Here is a 15860-nt window from a genome sequence, read left to right on the forward strand (position 1 = left end):
GTCGCAGGTCGCCTCGCCCACACCTGCCGCATAACTAACACCGCCCCCATAACTGAGTTCTAAAGTAATAGTTTCGTCACTGGACGGAGGAATATAGCTATTATTTCATAGTTTTACTAACATAGTAATAAAACAAAGCATGAACAAAGTAAGGCTAATTACTATTACAAAAATATATGCTGCAAAGGGGGATCGAGTAAACTAATTAATACAGGGTCCTGTTTTGTAATTATTTTGTTCCATCTCCCTCCTTAAAAGGATGTTTAAAAATAAAATGTTCATTTTTTACTCTCACAAATATCTTTCAATCCTGCTTAGTACCACCCATAATTCAGAAGAGATAAATCTTCTTAGTTGGATTGTTCTAAAAAAACAGTTTTCATGATAAAACTGTGTTTTAATTATGATTCTAGTCTCTTCTCATTTTGATTCTAGTAAAGTAAATAAAAGTCTGGTTTAGTAAATACTCTGAGCTACAAGTCCTCCAGCCCTGTGGACTTCCCCCCAATTGAAGCCCTGAAGAAATAGCAATGGTGCTGATTAAGACAGTAGATTATAAATACAAATATTTAATTCAAGATGATGTACAAGTAAGGCTTGATGAACACAAAGAATAGACACAGAGGCAGCAATTCCACAATAGATCACCTTTAACTTCCATAAAATTATATCCAAACAACAATTATTGCATTTACAAATTCAATAGGCCATAACTTAATTCTTCATACATACAATTTTTACATTATGTTAGACATAATTCATGTGTATGTGGTGTACATTAATAACCAACAAAGACATCTCATTTTAGAATGTTATACAATTCATTATCCACCCATGACAACTGAAGTTGAAAGGTCAAACATAATTTCATACTAAACTCTTCTCTTATTAGAAATTGTCGAAACCCCTCAATTTCAACACGGACCCAAGTTCAAATCCTGCAAGCAACAAAAAGGTTCACAGGCAGAAGGTTGTATTAAAGGAACACGTTGCCTTGGATCGGTCGAGTTGGTCTTTGAAAAGCGTTTGTAACCGTTTTTTATAAAATACATATAGGTAGAAAGATGTTGTAAAAGTAGAATACAATGATCCACACAAACATGCCTCGAAATTGCGTGGTTTTCCTTTTACCTCGTCGACTAACACGTCGGCCATTTATGGGGGTCAAAATTTTGACCCCCATAAATGGCCGACCATGTTAGTTCGCACAGTAGAAGGAAAACCACGCAATTTCGAGGCAAACTTGTGTGGATCATTGTATTCTACTTTTAAAACATCTTTCCAACCATATGCATTTTATAAAAACGGTTACAAACGCTTTTGTTTTGACCAACTCGTCTGATCCAAGGCAACGTGTTCCTTTAATACTACTTCAACGTGACAAAAAATAAGGTACAAAAATTCCCCAAACTTTACAAAAACTTGAAAAGAAATAAAAGTCTATAGCATGGACAAGTGTTTGTCTCATACCAATGAATGTCAAGTAAAGAGTGGAGTAGAAAACATACAGCATACACATTTGTTGAGATTCATTTTGTTTATGTGCCCATTATCAAAGTTTAGCATGAATACATTATTGGCATAGCTAATACATGTAGCATACCAATCCCCCCCCCCCAAAAAAAAAAACCAGAAAACAGGACAAGCCCAATGTTAACAACACAATCTAGAAAACCAGGGGTCGATTTCACAAAGAAGTAGTAGGACTAGTCCTTACTTTCCTTACTCTTACTAATTAGGACTAGTCCTTACTTAAGACTAGTTAGGACTTCTAAGTTAGGATGAGTAACTCGTCCTAACTTGAGATTAGACTCGTTCTAACTATTTGTGAAATTCACCCCATAACACATAAATTAACATGAGCCCCACAAAGTAATGTTTTTGTTGTGCTATTTTCTAGCCAAGTATGCCTCTTAATTTGCTTTCCACTGGCTGCTATTCATTTGCAATGACAATGTTTACCCTCGCAGTTACCCATTTACTCCTGGATGATGAGAAGCAATTATGGTCAAATGTCTTGCTCGAGGATCCAAATTCAAATGTGCCCTGACAATAACTGGGCCAGATTTCACAGCGAGATCCCAGATCCAATTTAAGATGAGTATTGACCCAATTCGCCTGAAGCTATTACTACAATAAGATCTAGCTTGTGACGTTTTGTGGAGTCAGTTTCCCTGTGTGTGGTGCGTTTTTTAGACGACGTTTGCATGACACCATACATGTATCTGGACATGCATACTCTCAAAATAGGACACCATGAGTAGACAGTCGCCGCATGTGATGCCATTGCAAAGGGTAATTACAGTCAGTAACAATAGTGATTAGTGATCTCTATGTTTTAATGGGTGCGGTCGATTAGCTTCCCCGGGTCGACCAAGAGGTGCTCATTGGGGTGAGCCTCTGACAAGAGCTATTCGAATGATAACTCGCCCTCTCGTCAGGACATCATGCACCTTGGGCCAACCCCAAGCCACCCATTCAAAAAGCAGGGCACTAGGGGCTAACCCGGGTGAGCCCCTGGAATGACGTGAAAGCTATTCAAACGCACCGGGGGGCAGACTGGGGTCGACCCGGGGAAGTTAATCGAACGCACCCATTGATTGAGATTGACTAACTTAACTTAAGATGAATCCTTGCTGAACCAGTACAAGCTTGCAAGTGTTTTGTACCTAATTCAAAGATGAAAAGAGCAAATACAGAATAGTTTTTCGCATACTTCCTCGACACTTGCTCCACTGGGGTACATAGTCAGGTAGTTAATCACATTTCAAGCTATTGTGTAGCAATGTAGATTTGATCATTCCAACCTCAAAACTATTATGAATGAACAAGAAATTCCAGGACATAATGACTGTTGAAAGCTGACTTTAATGTCGTTTTGCAACAACAACAACCAGCACATAACACCTCCCCTACAAAACAAAAAACCCTAAAACAAAGAATGACAGAAACCCCCCAAAATACACTTGAAAAAAGACAAAATATATAGTTGTACCAGCAAAAAAATAAATCCTTCGACAGCTTTCATAATCTCTTCAGAGTTCTCTTTTTGTCTCTCCTCTTTTTGTCCAAGACTTTCTTATCTCCAGCATGTTTCTTGGCATGAGGACCATTGGTATTAGATCCTGACGTCGAGGGACAATTCTCATCAATTTCTCTAGATTCTTTAACTCCTCGGCCAGACTTTGCATGGATATCCGTCATCATTTTGGCCCTCATGAAATAATCATCATATTGTTCTAATAGTAGTCTCCCAGCTTCCTCGTTCAACGCTGATTCCGGATTGGGATAGATGAGTAAGCACTTGATTGTCTGAAAGTAAAAATGAAACATTTGTTGTAATTTTTTTTCACCAAAACCTTTCTCATTGAGTAAGTATCAACGTTAGATGGGTTGCAATCCGGTCACTGACAGCCATCTTTGATGTAAAACAATGGAAAAGTGCACTGCGCATGACTCTCAGCCAATGGTAGCTCTCCACGCATGTACAAGTCATCAAACATGGTGGCCGATGATGTCTATTGCAATCCATCTATATGTTCCCTGTAAATTCAAAACCAGGATTGGTGGATTTTAATTGAAATCTGCAATTAAACTACCGAGCAGCAGCAGAATGTAACTGCATACATCAGTGCACTTATAAAGTATTTCTGTACAGATTTGAGTATTCATTCAATACTCATTGTGTGGCACTCTTGCATGCACTCATGATATCTCACTTAGTAGGCCTGATACAAACAGGGTCATAAGTCACTGGAACAAATGATTGAATTCACTCTTTACCACATAATCACGCTGAACTGAACAAATGGTGCATCCATGCAAGCTTTCTCAAACCAAGTGGGTTGTACCTTAACAGCTTTGGAAAATGCCGGATGGAATTGCCACTTTTGTCAATCTGCCACCATTCTAGGCATCAGGGCCCAATTTCATAGAGCTGCTAAGCACAAAAGTTTGCTCAGCATGAAAATTTTGCCTTGATAAAAATAGGATTACCAACCAAATTTCCACATGATTTTCAGGATAAGTAAACAGCGGCTGAATACCACTAACTAAGCAAAATGCAACAGATGGAAATTTTGTTGGCAATCTTATTTTTATCAAGTTTGATAATCTTGTTTTATTTCATGCCAAGCAAATTTTTGTGCTTAAAGGCTCTATGACATTGCGCCCTGATCATTCATTCTTTCACAAAGATCTTTTTATCTGAACAATAAGAATACAATACTCACAAGAAGAAGATGCTTGATGCCCATATCAGCTTTCCAATCTCGTTTCAATGTGTTAACGCATATCTCTCCATTACTAGCTACATTAGGGTGAAACACCTTGGTCAGAAAGTAGCCCTTTGGCGGTGTTCTTGGAAAGTCCTTTCCTAATACTAGTTTTATTCTGAAGATACCGCCTGCATAGGGAGTTCCAGCTGCAGTAATCAAAAATAGAACAATGGTCAAATGTAGAATTAATGTTAAATAGTTCGTATTAAAAAAAAAGATTGGCCAATAAAAGGACATGCTCAACGATAATCAAATCTTAGTTTCACTTCCTCCATCACCTTAACAACTTTTTTATGAATAAATAAAAATAAGAACGATACATAGAAACCAACAAGATATCTGTACAGTATCCTGGAAAAAATGTTAATGATCCCGGATATGACAACATTGAAAGCAACATAAATAGCTCACACAAAGTGAGATTGAAACATGCAAAAAGTTTAATCTGTAAATCGTCACCGACTAAAACAAGTTTAACAACAAATTGTCTTTGGCCTGAAGGAATGAAGGAATTTTATACATTTTTAATGTCTAATATTAAACATTGGTTTGCCGACTTACTTAATATCATGATACTGGCATTTACAATAAAGTCAACCATGAATAGATTCTGCTTATAAAGAGTACAATCTGAAGTCCCATAACTCATGTCTGCTTTGTGTTTCTTTGTTTAGCTGTCCTCTTATAACAATGTTCCTGTTATAAAGAGGTATGGCCAGTCCCAGTCTCTTGTTACAACAAGAGTAGACTGACTGTACTTATTCAAGCCTGATACTTCACGGAGGCTAGGCAACAAAGGCGCTTGCCTCCATGCCCCTGGTCATTGCCTTGGTGCCCTTAAAATACTCCAGTAGAAACTTACAACTTCCTCATACATGTAATAGTAATAATAATTTGGGGGGCTAATCATCCTTACTCGCAGCTAGAGCTGAATTGCGAAGGACGCGGCTACGTGTTCGAGAAGCAGGCATGCAAGGGCGCATTCAGCTGCCAGCCACATCAACCCATTATGACCACGGAGCACAGCCAAGATCGAAAGTGTTTGAAGGGTGCCCTTTATCAAGAAGGAAATACCTTTGTGCCCTTGCCCTTTCAAAAATGAAACATACAGGCCTGGGCCCAATTTCATGGCTCTGCTTACCGCAGAATTCCGCGCTTACAATCACGATTCCCCGCTTATGTGCAAGCGAGCCTTGTAAGCGTAGAATGCCGTAGAAGTAACGTCGAGTATGCACGCGCAGAAGCCAAAATTTGCCACTAACCCGTGAGACACGCTTGCCGTAAGTACAGAATTCCCTGCTTTTGTAAGCGCCGATTCTGTGCTTACGGTAAGCAGAGCCATTAAATTGGGCCCTGCATGTTTGATTGATTAATCCAATACACTCATACTTTGCCCATTAACTTACATGGTCCTTCTATAGAGGCCTGGATATCTGTGATGTCTTCTTCACTAGGGAGGAGCTTTATACCTTCTGGAGGGTCAGAGCAAAGGTCACCCACCTCTTTTGTGACCTGTCTGATGACATGGGGTGACAGATTTTCTACATTGGAACTCTGAAACACAAAAGAGACAATGGCGCTAGATTTAATAATAATAATAACACGTTTTTATATAGCACTTTTTACACCTGAAGGGAACCCAAAGCGCTTCACATTATCAAAAAGCAAAAAATGTTTTATTTAGTTTTAACGATTTTTATTCTGAGTGTAATGTATTCCATTTAATTCACTTTTTAAAACAAGGAACAAGAGATGCATGCTTCAATGTTCCACTTCCATTATTACTGAGATAAAAAATTGACAAAAACTTCACAAAGACTGGAGAGTTGTTCCACTTTGTTTCATCCCTTTTCCAGGTTTTTAGTTTGAATTATGCAATGTTGAAGCAAGTTAAATCAGGATTACAACGAATGTGTCCAATCAAAGTAAAGCTTGAATTTAGCTTGAATTAAAGGCCAAATGAGACCATCAAATCGCTCTATGACAGCGACCATTTTACGTGTATTCTGTAAATAACACCCAGTTCAAACTGCTAACCCAAAAGAGGATGACAGATGTCAAACAAGGCAATCTTTGTATTTTGTAAAGATTTTGCAAGATAGGGCCTATTAAAAAAAAATCAGAAAAGCATTTTCCAAGCAATTGTTTGATTGATTTAAATTGGTTCACAACACAGGGAGGTCATGGTAGTGACCTTTTAATGTGTGGGCACTGGGTTTCCCCTTTTGAAAGTGGTAAACATCAAGCTTCCGGTCAATTTGCAGACAGAAATGTCTGATATTGAAAGTGACTTGTGTACCATTGGGAGGATCGAGGGCTTGGCTTAATGCATGTTCTTAGCTGAAGCTAGACACTGTTTACTCCAAGAAATGAGAGATTTAAGTGTTATTTGCTCCACTAACCTCAGGGGTTTAGGAAGTACATGAAAATAGTAACTGAGTAGGATTCGATGTCCAACAAATGTAGGCCTATGCCCAAGGCAAAAAAATTGTCTCTCTTGAAATAAATGTCAAGAAAGTCTGGACCGTGTCTTAAATTTTGTGAGCCTTTTTCCTTTTCTTAAATTTGTTATTTTTTTTAAAACAACATTGTCACACAAGTGAGTCACAAGTGGCCTGTCATCCCTACTTGGACGGTGATAGAAACCAAATTTAAAAAGTGTAAAAAAAGGAGAGAGAAATGTATGATATGGAATTGCATATAAAGCGCTTCGATAATCAAGAGAGAATCAGTCTAGTATTGTCTTTAGCCTCTAGGTATGCGAAATAGAGTTTGTCCCTTTAGGCAGCCAACCAAAGAACAAGCATTTAATTTCGCTCTACATTCAAATTCACAAAACCACAACCTGAAAATACTACTCCTAGAACTATGACTATTATGAGGTAGGTTTGTTCCACTAAACAGCTCTAGGAGCAGGTAAACACAAGTTTGTTTTACACTTTTCATTGTAATTTGGTAAGTATAATAATTTGGTTTATGTTGTGTTTTGTGAAGGTGCAAGAGGGTACATTTAAAAAAAAAAATGGTATAAATTAGGAATAAAGACAAGAAGCTAGCAGTAGCACCACAAAATTAATAGTGTCATCAAGGCGCCGCAGGTGAGCATCTGACTATGGGGATGAAGCAATAAACTAGATCTGACATCATGGTGCTTGTCACTCAGCTGTCTGCTGTAAGGCTAGCTGTGAGATTTTTCATCAAATTTCATATCATCTCGGTAACCTTACGTCTTGGCAGTTTTCTCGGCAGATTTCTAGACAGGAGAGTACCTATGGCTATGTATGAAAAGGCTTGATGTGGTTCATGCCGTTGGCATTACCGTCAGTTCGTTCGTGACTGGCTCATTCAGGAGACGATAGTGGAATGAACCTTGTCCTCAGTTTATACAATTGTACTCTTCTTTATCTAATTCATCATGTTCGTTCAAAAAACTAGTTAAATAATTAACATAGCTTAACACTTGGTCTCTTGTGCAGGAATATGATACTTAATTTAAGGCAAAAGCCTAAGGGAGCGTGCCGTAAGTATATAAAATCAATTGTTTTCATAAAAAATTAGAACCCTCTACCAAGTATCATCCCAAGTTGAATTTTGAAAGTGAGTAGAAAAGAGTTGGTCGTCATTTGCTTGGCTGCCTCATCCATTCCATCATGTCCATCCAAGATCCATGACCATCAAGAGAGTAAAAAACCTCAGTAAGGGGGAGGGGCAGATGTTTCCTACGAATACGAGTCCTGAACCACCCAGTGAAGTGCTTAATTAAAATTTACAATCAAATCAACAGCAAAGGGACCATTTTTTCCGTTTCGTTTTGAAAATGGAAGAGGCAAATACAAATGATAGTCTGGTTACTATTCACGTGTAAACCGGTACTTAAATACGGCTGGACACCAGACTAAATGTTGAGCCCGATAATTCCAGTATCCACCGGTTTTCAAAATAATTAAATTCAAGCATTAAACAGACTATTTGTAGGCCCTAGACGATAAAATTCAGACAAAACACTTATGTACTCTATATACTTACTCCCGACAAAGCCATTTGGACGTTACGTCAAGGATCAGTCAAGGGAAAATTGGGGAAAAAAACTAGTTATTGAAAACCGCAGCTGTGTGTTCGGATGTACGTACATGTACTGCGCGATTTGAACGTTAGACGTTATCGCAAACTCGGAGTGTCATTGGGTCAGTGATGTCAGAGGTTGGAATATAAATCAGCCAATCACCGTGCATGTACGTCCTGCCGCGGGGAATGTGGTAGCCAAGGCCGCGCATAGCTAAGTGGAGGAGTCTAAAACCATGGAGGAAAAAATATCCTCCATGGTAAAACAAATACACATGTGTGCATTTTATTGCAAAGAATACTTCATTTCTTGTTATTATTCTCTGCTGGAAGAGTGGGTGTTTGATAGAAGCATAAAAGCATGAAGTGGCTTGTTGTGCCATGGAGGTTCCTCCATAATATGGTTGTTGTATGGGCAATTTCGTTGTATGGTCCCATCAGCAGTCACTGTATATTCAAGGAGGGATTGGGGGAGTACCGACCATAAGTTATGTTTTTAAATAACAAACAGATTCAGATTAAACTGCATTTCTTTTTAGATTTGGTTATTTTTAAAATGTACAGCTTAAAATTGTCATATGGTCTGTAAATTGCTCTCGAGATAGGATTTTAAAGCAACAAATTTTTGTTTACCATTTTCTTTTCTCCTCCAAATCGTGAAAAACATGCTGACGACTCAAACTTGACGACTCAAATTTTGATATGCTAACGTTTTGAAAATGGATAAATCACACGTATTTGTTGCATTATATCACACATGTTGTAGTGTTTGAGTTTCAAGGGATACAAAAATCTAACCCTTCCTCTTTTTCGGTTGGTTTTGAGCAGCAAAGGATAAGCAAATCTACCCCTTCCTCTGTTTGGCTAGTTTGTGCACCCGATATTGACTTTGTTCTCCCAAAAGTATTTTATGAAGAAAAACAGTATCATTTAACATTTTGAAAACATCTTCAAGAAAAGTTGCTACATATTATTACCAAATTAAAAAATTGTTTATTTAATTGTGAATCTGCTTATTTTGGGTTATTTGTCAAGTTCATATCTTTAAAGGAACACGTTGCATTGGATCGGACGAGTTGGTCTATTAAAAGCGTTTGCAACCGTTTGTTATGAAGTGCATATATGGTTAGAAAGATGTTTTAAAAGTAGAATATACTGATCCACACAAGTACCACTCAAAATTGCACGGTTTTCCTTTTACGTCGCGAACTATCCGGTCGGCCATTTATGGAAGTCAAAATTTTGACTCCCATCAATGGCCGACCGTGTTAGTCGACGAGATAAAAAGAAATCCACGCAATTTCGAGGCATATTTGTGTAGATCATTGTATTATACTTTTACAATATCTTTCTAACCAAATGCATGTTATAACAAACGGTTACAGAACGCTTTTCAAAGACCAACTCGACCGATCCAAGGCAACGTGTTCCTTTAAAATTTTCATTATGGTCTGAGAATTATTCTCGAAACAGGATTTTAAAGCAATAAGTTTTTGTTTTACCATGTTATCCTCCAAATCGTGAAAAACATGCTGTAATTTTGCTATGCTAACGTTTTAAAAATAGATAAATTCCACTTATTTGTTACAATATATCGCACATTTTGTCGTGTTTGAGTTTCAAGGGATATACAAATCTACCCATCCTACTTTTTGGTTGGTTTTGGTCAGCAAAGGATAAACAAATCTATTCCTTCAACTTTTCAGCTTGATTTGAGCACCTAAGGATAAACAAAAATATCATAATTTCAACACTTTGAAAACATCTTCAATAATATTTGCCATAATATTACCGAAAAAGGCAAAAAATTTAAAATCGTTGTTTGCTTATTGTATTACCAACGACTTGATCATCAATGGATTTCAACCCGTGACTTGAACATAGGATATACAAACAAACAAAAACATCCAAATGAAAAGACACTAAGGGTTGCAAACTGCATTAACTCGACACTGATCGAGCCGAAAAGGCGGACGTACTCTCGGAGGGTCCGCCCTGAGAGACGTACACTGTACCGACTGGCTAACGTATGCCACTGTCACGAACAGTTTCACATTGCAAGCAAATTGAAGCAATTGGCCACTTTTCGACCGCCAATAACAGGCCCTATGTAGAATTTGATTTCCTGTTTCTGAAAGGAAAAATGGAGATGGCCACTTTTCGGCCGCTAGAGTAAATAATCTGCTTTTCAGGTGGCAGAAGAGCAGAGAATAGAAAATTGCATTTTTTTTCACAAAACGTCACAATATTTTGCTTTTTTATAGTAGCAGAAGCTCTTTTCGTCCGCCGGCAAAAATAAAATAAACCCTGCTTTTCTAGTAACAGAAGAGTAGAAAGCATTTTTCACAAAACGCTCACTTTCAGGTAGCAGAAAAGTAGAAGAGCAGAAAAATTCATATAAAAAAAACCCATTAAATGTTCTTTTTTTACTATTCTGATACCAGAAATCTCAGATGTCCGCTTATCGTTCTCCATAATACCCTTTTGTAATGGAATTGGATACAAAAACTCTTTCTCTGGACGGAAGGGTCACTCATTTGTAGCCATCTGAACCCGCATCTTTGGAAAGGGAAGCCTCACAACACTTTACCTCACCGGTACTGCATGCATGCCTATAGGCCAATCGCAATAGGGGCCTACTTTCCTATAATTAAATAAGAAGTGGAAAAGTTCAGGCACAGCAATCGATATGAAGGTCTAGCCTGTTATGTGAATATGGGCGTGAGTACATCCTCACTTCATGCAAAAGATGCGGTGTTTCCTGTCCCCACAAGCAACAAATTTTAAACCCCGTGCACTTTAAACGCACAACATAAACTGCGCCAATAAAGTATCTAAACACTTACAAATAGTCAGATTTATCGGAACCTGAATTAGTATGCCAAAGAATAATTATTAATTTCTATTCACCGTTAATTTCTGCACATTTTGACACATCTTGTGTTGCGCTACGATGTTGTTTAGTGGATTTATGGACACTTGAGTAGCTTAAGGTCGAATTTCAAAAGTTGCAAAAGCCCCTATTCACCCCAATTCCAGAAGGGAACTCACACAAGCCTCACACACAGACAAAATCAAGACAAAAGACACAAACTCGTTTCGTTTACTTGACCATGAAATTTATGGCCGTATCTTTAACTCTAAAACTGCTGATATCCTGTCCTCAATACTTGGTGTGTCCTCCATTACTGTTAACGGCAAGGAGTCGTCTTCTCATACTCCAAACGAGACATCTGATCTGTCCCTGGTCAATCCCCTGCCATTTCCTGATCAGGATGCGTCGCAATCCCTCGAGAGTGGTGTCAGGCTTGATGGACTTGTTCACTTTCTTCTGCTGCAGAAGTCACACTCGGGCGGCCACTCCTTGGCAGGTTGTCCACATTTCCCTGAGCTTGGTAGCCATTCCACCATTTTACTGACCGTCGCTGGTGACGTTCCAACTTGATGAGCTGCAGCTCGAATCGACATACCGGCTTCTATCAAACCAACGATCCGTCCTCTTTCCTGTTTGGTCAGTTGAGCCATCTTTCCTGTTATCTTGAAACACCTTTCCCTGTCTTACCATAATCAGGGATTCTGGCTGTTAACCCATTTTGTTGTATGCCTCCCATCTTTGACCCCTTTGTTTGGTTACTGACAATTATTGCTGATGTTCATCGCAACCGATTTATCCAAAACGCGACAAACAAATCATTTATAAAGGGCGGGCAAAAGAAACGCTGATCTTACTCGTCACAATACAACGATTTAGCTTGAATAGCGGCTTTTGCAACTTTTGAAATTCGACCTTAAGCTACTCAAGTGTCCATAAATCCACTAAACAACATCGTAGCGCAACACAAGATGTGTCAAAATGTGCAGAAATTAACGGTGAATAGAAATGAACAATTATTTTTTGGCACACTATTTCAGGTTCCGATATATCTGACCATTTGTAAGTGTTTAGATACTTTATTGGCGCAGTTTACATACATACATACATACATACATACATACATACATACATACATACAACTAAATATTTATAAAGCGCCTTTACATCAAGATCAAAGCGCTGGAAAGAGCAAGACCAATGGAACTATAAATCTAACAAATTACATCTGATACAAGTGAGTTTTGAGAGATTTTTTGAATAAAGGCAAAGAGTTACAATTTCTGATGCGTACTGGGAGGTTGTTCCATATTCGCGGAGCAATATAATGGAGAAAGTTCGGTTGTGAGCAGATGAGAGTGTTCTGATGGTTGAGTGTTCGGTTAGGCGTGTGTTGTCAGAAGCTGATCGTAAGCTTGAGCGTGGCGGTTGGTAGAGAGCAAGGCAAGATGATAAGTAGCCTGGTGCTATTCCTTGAAGACATTTAAACACAGTAACTAAGGCCGTGTCCGAAACGACGACTTCGGCTACAGCTACGTCTAGATCAGCGCGTCTACCAGTGTTGAAGAATAGGCAGACGCGCGCGATCTAGCCGTAGCTGATAGCCGAAGTCGCCGTTTCGGACACGGCCTAAAACATCCGTGCACACCAAACGCGCCCATCCCGCCCGCGTCCGCCGCAAAAAGGCGGCACACACCCAGCGCAGTCGCCCATGGTACGCATACGGGGGTGTGGGGGGGGGGGGGGGGGCTATGACATGGGTGGACCCATAGCCGAATATTGGTTCTGGGTGGACCTATCGCAATGTGATCAATAAATATTTCAACACCGGTGTCCCAGGAAATTCTGTCCGCCGGCGGAGATTCGGTGCCCATACGTGGGCGCGGCGCGCTCGAGGAGGATGGTTCAAAAGAGGGCGCTATCAAAAAAGGTTTGTATACAGTTTGCCATTATGGGGATGGGGGGATCGACCGACCGACGAACCTCCGGGCGACAGAATATCATGTCACACAAAGTCCTACTCAACAACGATAAATTAACAATTCAAAAAAAATAAACAAATACACAACAAATAACTTAAAGTCCTTCAGTCATTCAATCATTCAAAACAAAAACACAAAATGCACTGACATCTGAACTTCAGTTTTCTTTTCTGTTTTATGTGGGTGGTCCCCTACCTCGACATCGAGCGTGTCAGCAGCATAATGAAACATGAATTCCCTGTGATAATATTCCGTGGGCCGGCCGGGACGCTAGTTTCTGATTACTAAGTGTTACTTTATGCTAACGTCCAAATTTTAAAGGCACTGGACCTGCTTGGTAATTGCTCAACTTAGTTAGCATAAAACCTTACTTGGGACGAGTAATGGGACCTGTTGGCAGTATAACACATTGTGAGAAACGGCTCTCTCTGAAGTAAAATAAGTAGGATTTGAAACTTGCATGGTGGAAATACGATATAGAAATGTTTGCGGTAACACCATGTAATGACTATCTCTAATGAGTTGGGGTGGTTCTGAAAAGAACTGTTGGTTTCAACTCGACGTTTCGATCAGTATGCTCTGATCGTCTTCTGGAGAAAAAAAAGGGGGGAAAATGTTTTTTTTTCCTTAAAAAATAAATAAAAAAAATATATATATATATTTTTTTCTCTTTTTTTTTCTCTCCAGAAGACGATCAGAGCATACTGATCGAAACGTCGAGTTGAAACCAACGGTTCTTTTCAGAACCACCCCAACTCATTAGAGATAGTCATTACATGGTGTTACCGCATACCCTAAAATAATAATATTTGAATTTGATTTCGAGACCTCAGATTTTGATTTTGAGGTTCATCCGATTTGATTCACATGTGTTCTGCGCATTTATGTTGAGTATACACCAAGTGAGAAGACTCCGTGCGGGCTTTGATTACCGAAGGGTGCTCTTGGTTAGAAATGCCTAAAGCAACCCCCCCCCCCCCCCGAAGACACCTCGAAGAAAGGGCCGGTACTTGGGAGGCACTGCCATCTGAGTCAGAAACAATGGTGCAAATCTTCTTACACAAAACTATAAACAAACGGTTGAAATGACCTGCGAATGGGGACATGACCTGAACGGGGACGCAACCCGCACTCTCAGTAACGGTTTAGCACACGCACCGCCGTTCACTCCCACCTCCCCCCTCCCCCCCCCCCCCCCCCCCCACACACAATCTGACAACTTTAGGGGAAACTGCCGGGGGTCCACAGCCGAAGGGGGTGTGGCTGTCTGACAATGGACTTCCCCATGGCAGAAAGCAGAAAGTATTCTGGCCACATTCTTTGGATCCCTTCCTTCATTTGCATAATCTTACTTACTTGACGAACGAACTGTCTAGCAATGTGAGTTTTTTTGTATGGTTCTTTTTCTCATCTTTTCATCTTTTCAAGTCTACCGGCACGGAAAAGCGCCACACACCTCATCAACTCCACATTGCAAAAACCTCAATGCAGTGACATCATCGACTTAGACATCCGGGAACTTGACATGGCGGCGATGTAGGAAGTGCACTGTCTCGTCTGCAAACTTCAAGAAATCATCTGCATGGTGGGAGTTAAGAGGTACGTAGTTCTCTTTAATCAAGTGCGATTTGAGAGTGTAAATAATATTTTCTTGTGAAAGAAAGGGATATGTATGTGATGTTACCAACTGTTCAATATCCACTGTTGACGCCGCCGTCCGACATTGAACTGTCTGGGTCTGGGCTTGGGATGGGTGGAACTTGCCTTGGGTTGGGCTGAAAATGTCCGGCCGTGTAGGACGGTGAAGAAGGCTGGGCTTGGACTGGGTGGTGTAGACAATTTTAAAGAGTACATATAGAAATAAAACTTCGAAAAGCACGACCAGCTAAAACTGATTGCCACTTTTATCTCCCTTAATTTAGCTCATAATATAGCTCCATGCTCAAACTAACAAACTAAATTCCTCAAAAAAATATAAACATTCTGTTCAGTTCAGCAGACACTCACACTCACAGTCACACTGTCACTGTTTCAGAAAGGTTGAAAGAATGTGTTTTTTTATTTTGAATAATGGGCAAGACTATACCATATTATATACTTAGTATATAATTAATATGGTATAGTCTTGTACTATACCAAGTCAATGATCAAAATCAGGAAAAATAAAAAATGAATCACAAATTCATGTTTTATCTAGGGCCTACCAATTTGTCAAGAGGAACAAAGTAAAAGTCCACCATCCATCCTTAAATACAAATTGTAGGCCTACTGTTAGTTACAAAGCAAAGTGGCAATCAGATTTGAAAATGTATCTTTTTTTAAATGAAAATTATAAGTTAAATTTATCATTCCTCCATGGTCTGCTGAGTCAGGTGTGTGAGTGAACTGAAAAAAAAAGAGATTGTTTATAGTTTCTTCATAAAGAAAGGCAATTTTTTTTATTTTATTTGAGGTTGACGTGGTATTTTGTCCATAATTTGTGATTTGTGCTGTCTGGACTACTCGCTTCCTCCATGCTACATCTAGAACATAGTACGTTTTAGTACGCTATGGTATATATATATGTACTGTAAGTACCGGGCCCAATTTCATGGCTCTGCTTGCCGTATGCACAGAATTCCCTGCTTCCGTAAGCACCGATTCTGTGCTTACGCGGTTACGGTAAGC

At 39.4% G+C, this 15860-nt stretch overlaps 2 protein-coding genes across 2 annotated transcripts in view; one reads left to right on the plus strand and one right to left on the minus strand.

Annotated features, from left to right (window-relative positions):
* Positions 1 to 632: 632 nt before the first annotated feature.
* Positions 633 to 8420, minus strand: LOC139943836 (ubiquitin-conjugating enzyme E2 S-like). The gene is made up of 4 exons (XM_071940671.1): positions 8304 to 8420; positions 5684 to 5831; positions 4233 to 4423; positions 633 to 3312 (listed from the first exon to the last, which is right to left on the minus strand). The coding sequence occupies exons 1-4, from the start codon at positions 8316 to 8318 to the stop codon at positions 3025 to 3027; spliced, it is 642 nt and encodes a 213-aa protein (XP_071796772.1). The 5' UTR covers positions 8319 to 8420; the 3' UTR covers positions 633 to 3024.
* A 6253-nt stretch (positions 8421 to 14673) lies between these two features.
* The window catches only part of LOC139943933 (uncharacterized), a 121083-nt gene continuing 119896 nt past the window's right edge, over positions 14674 to 15860 (plus strand). The window contains exon 1 of the mRNA XM_071940832.1: positions 14674 to 14792. The gene's annotated coding sequence lies outside the window, so the exon portion shown is untranslated. The remainder of the gene's footprint in view (positions 14793 to 15860) is intronic.

Source organism: Asterias amurensis, chromosome 11 (genome assembly GCF_032118995.1).
Source record: "Asterias amurensis chromosome 11, ASM3211899v1".
In the NCBI taxonomy this organism is placed as follows: Eukaryota; Metazoa; Echinodermata; class Asteroidea; order Forcipulatida; family Asteriidae; genus Asterias; species Asterias amurensis.

Coding starts and splice junctions, on each gene's coding strand:
- LOC139943836 (XM_071940671.1), bottom strand. Junction 4,424..5,683: donor GGCCTCTATAGAAGGACCAT/GTAAGTTAATGG, acceptor TGATTACTGCAG/CTGGAACTCCCTATGCAGGC. Junction 3,313..4,232: donor GCATCAAGCATCTTCTTCTT/GTGAGTATTGTA, acceptor TTTTACTTTCAG/ACAATCAAGTGCTTACTCAT.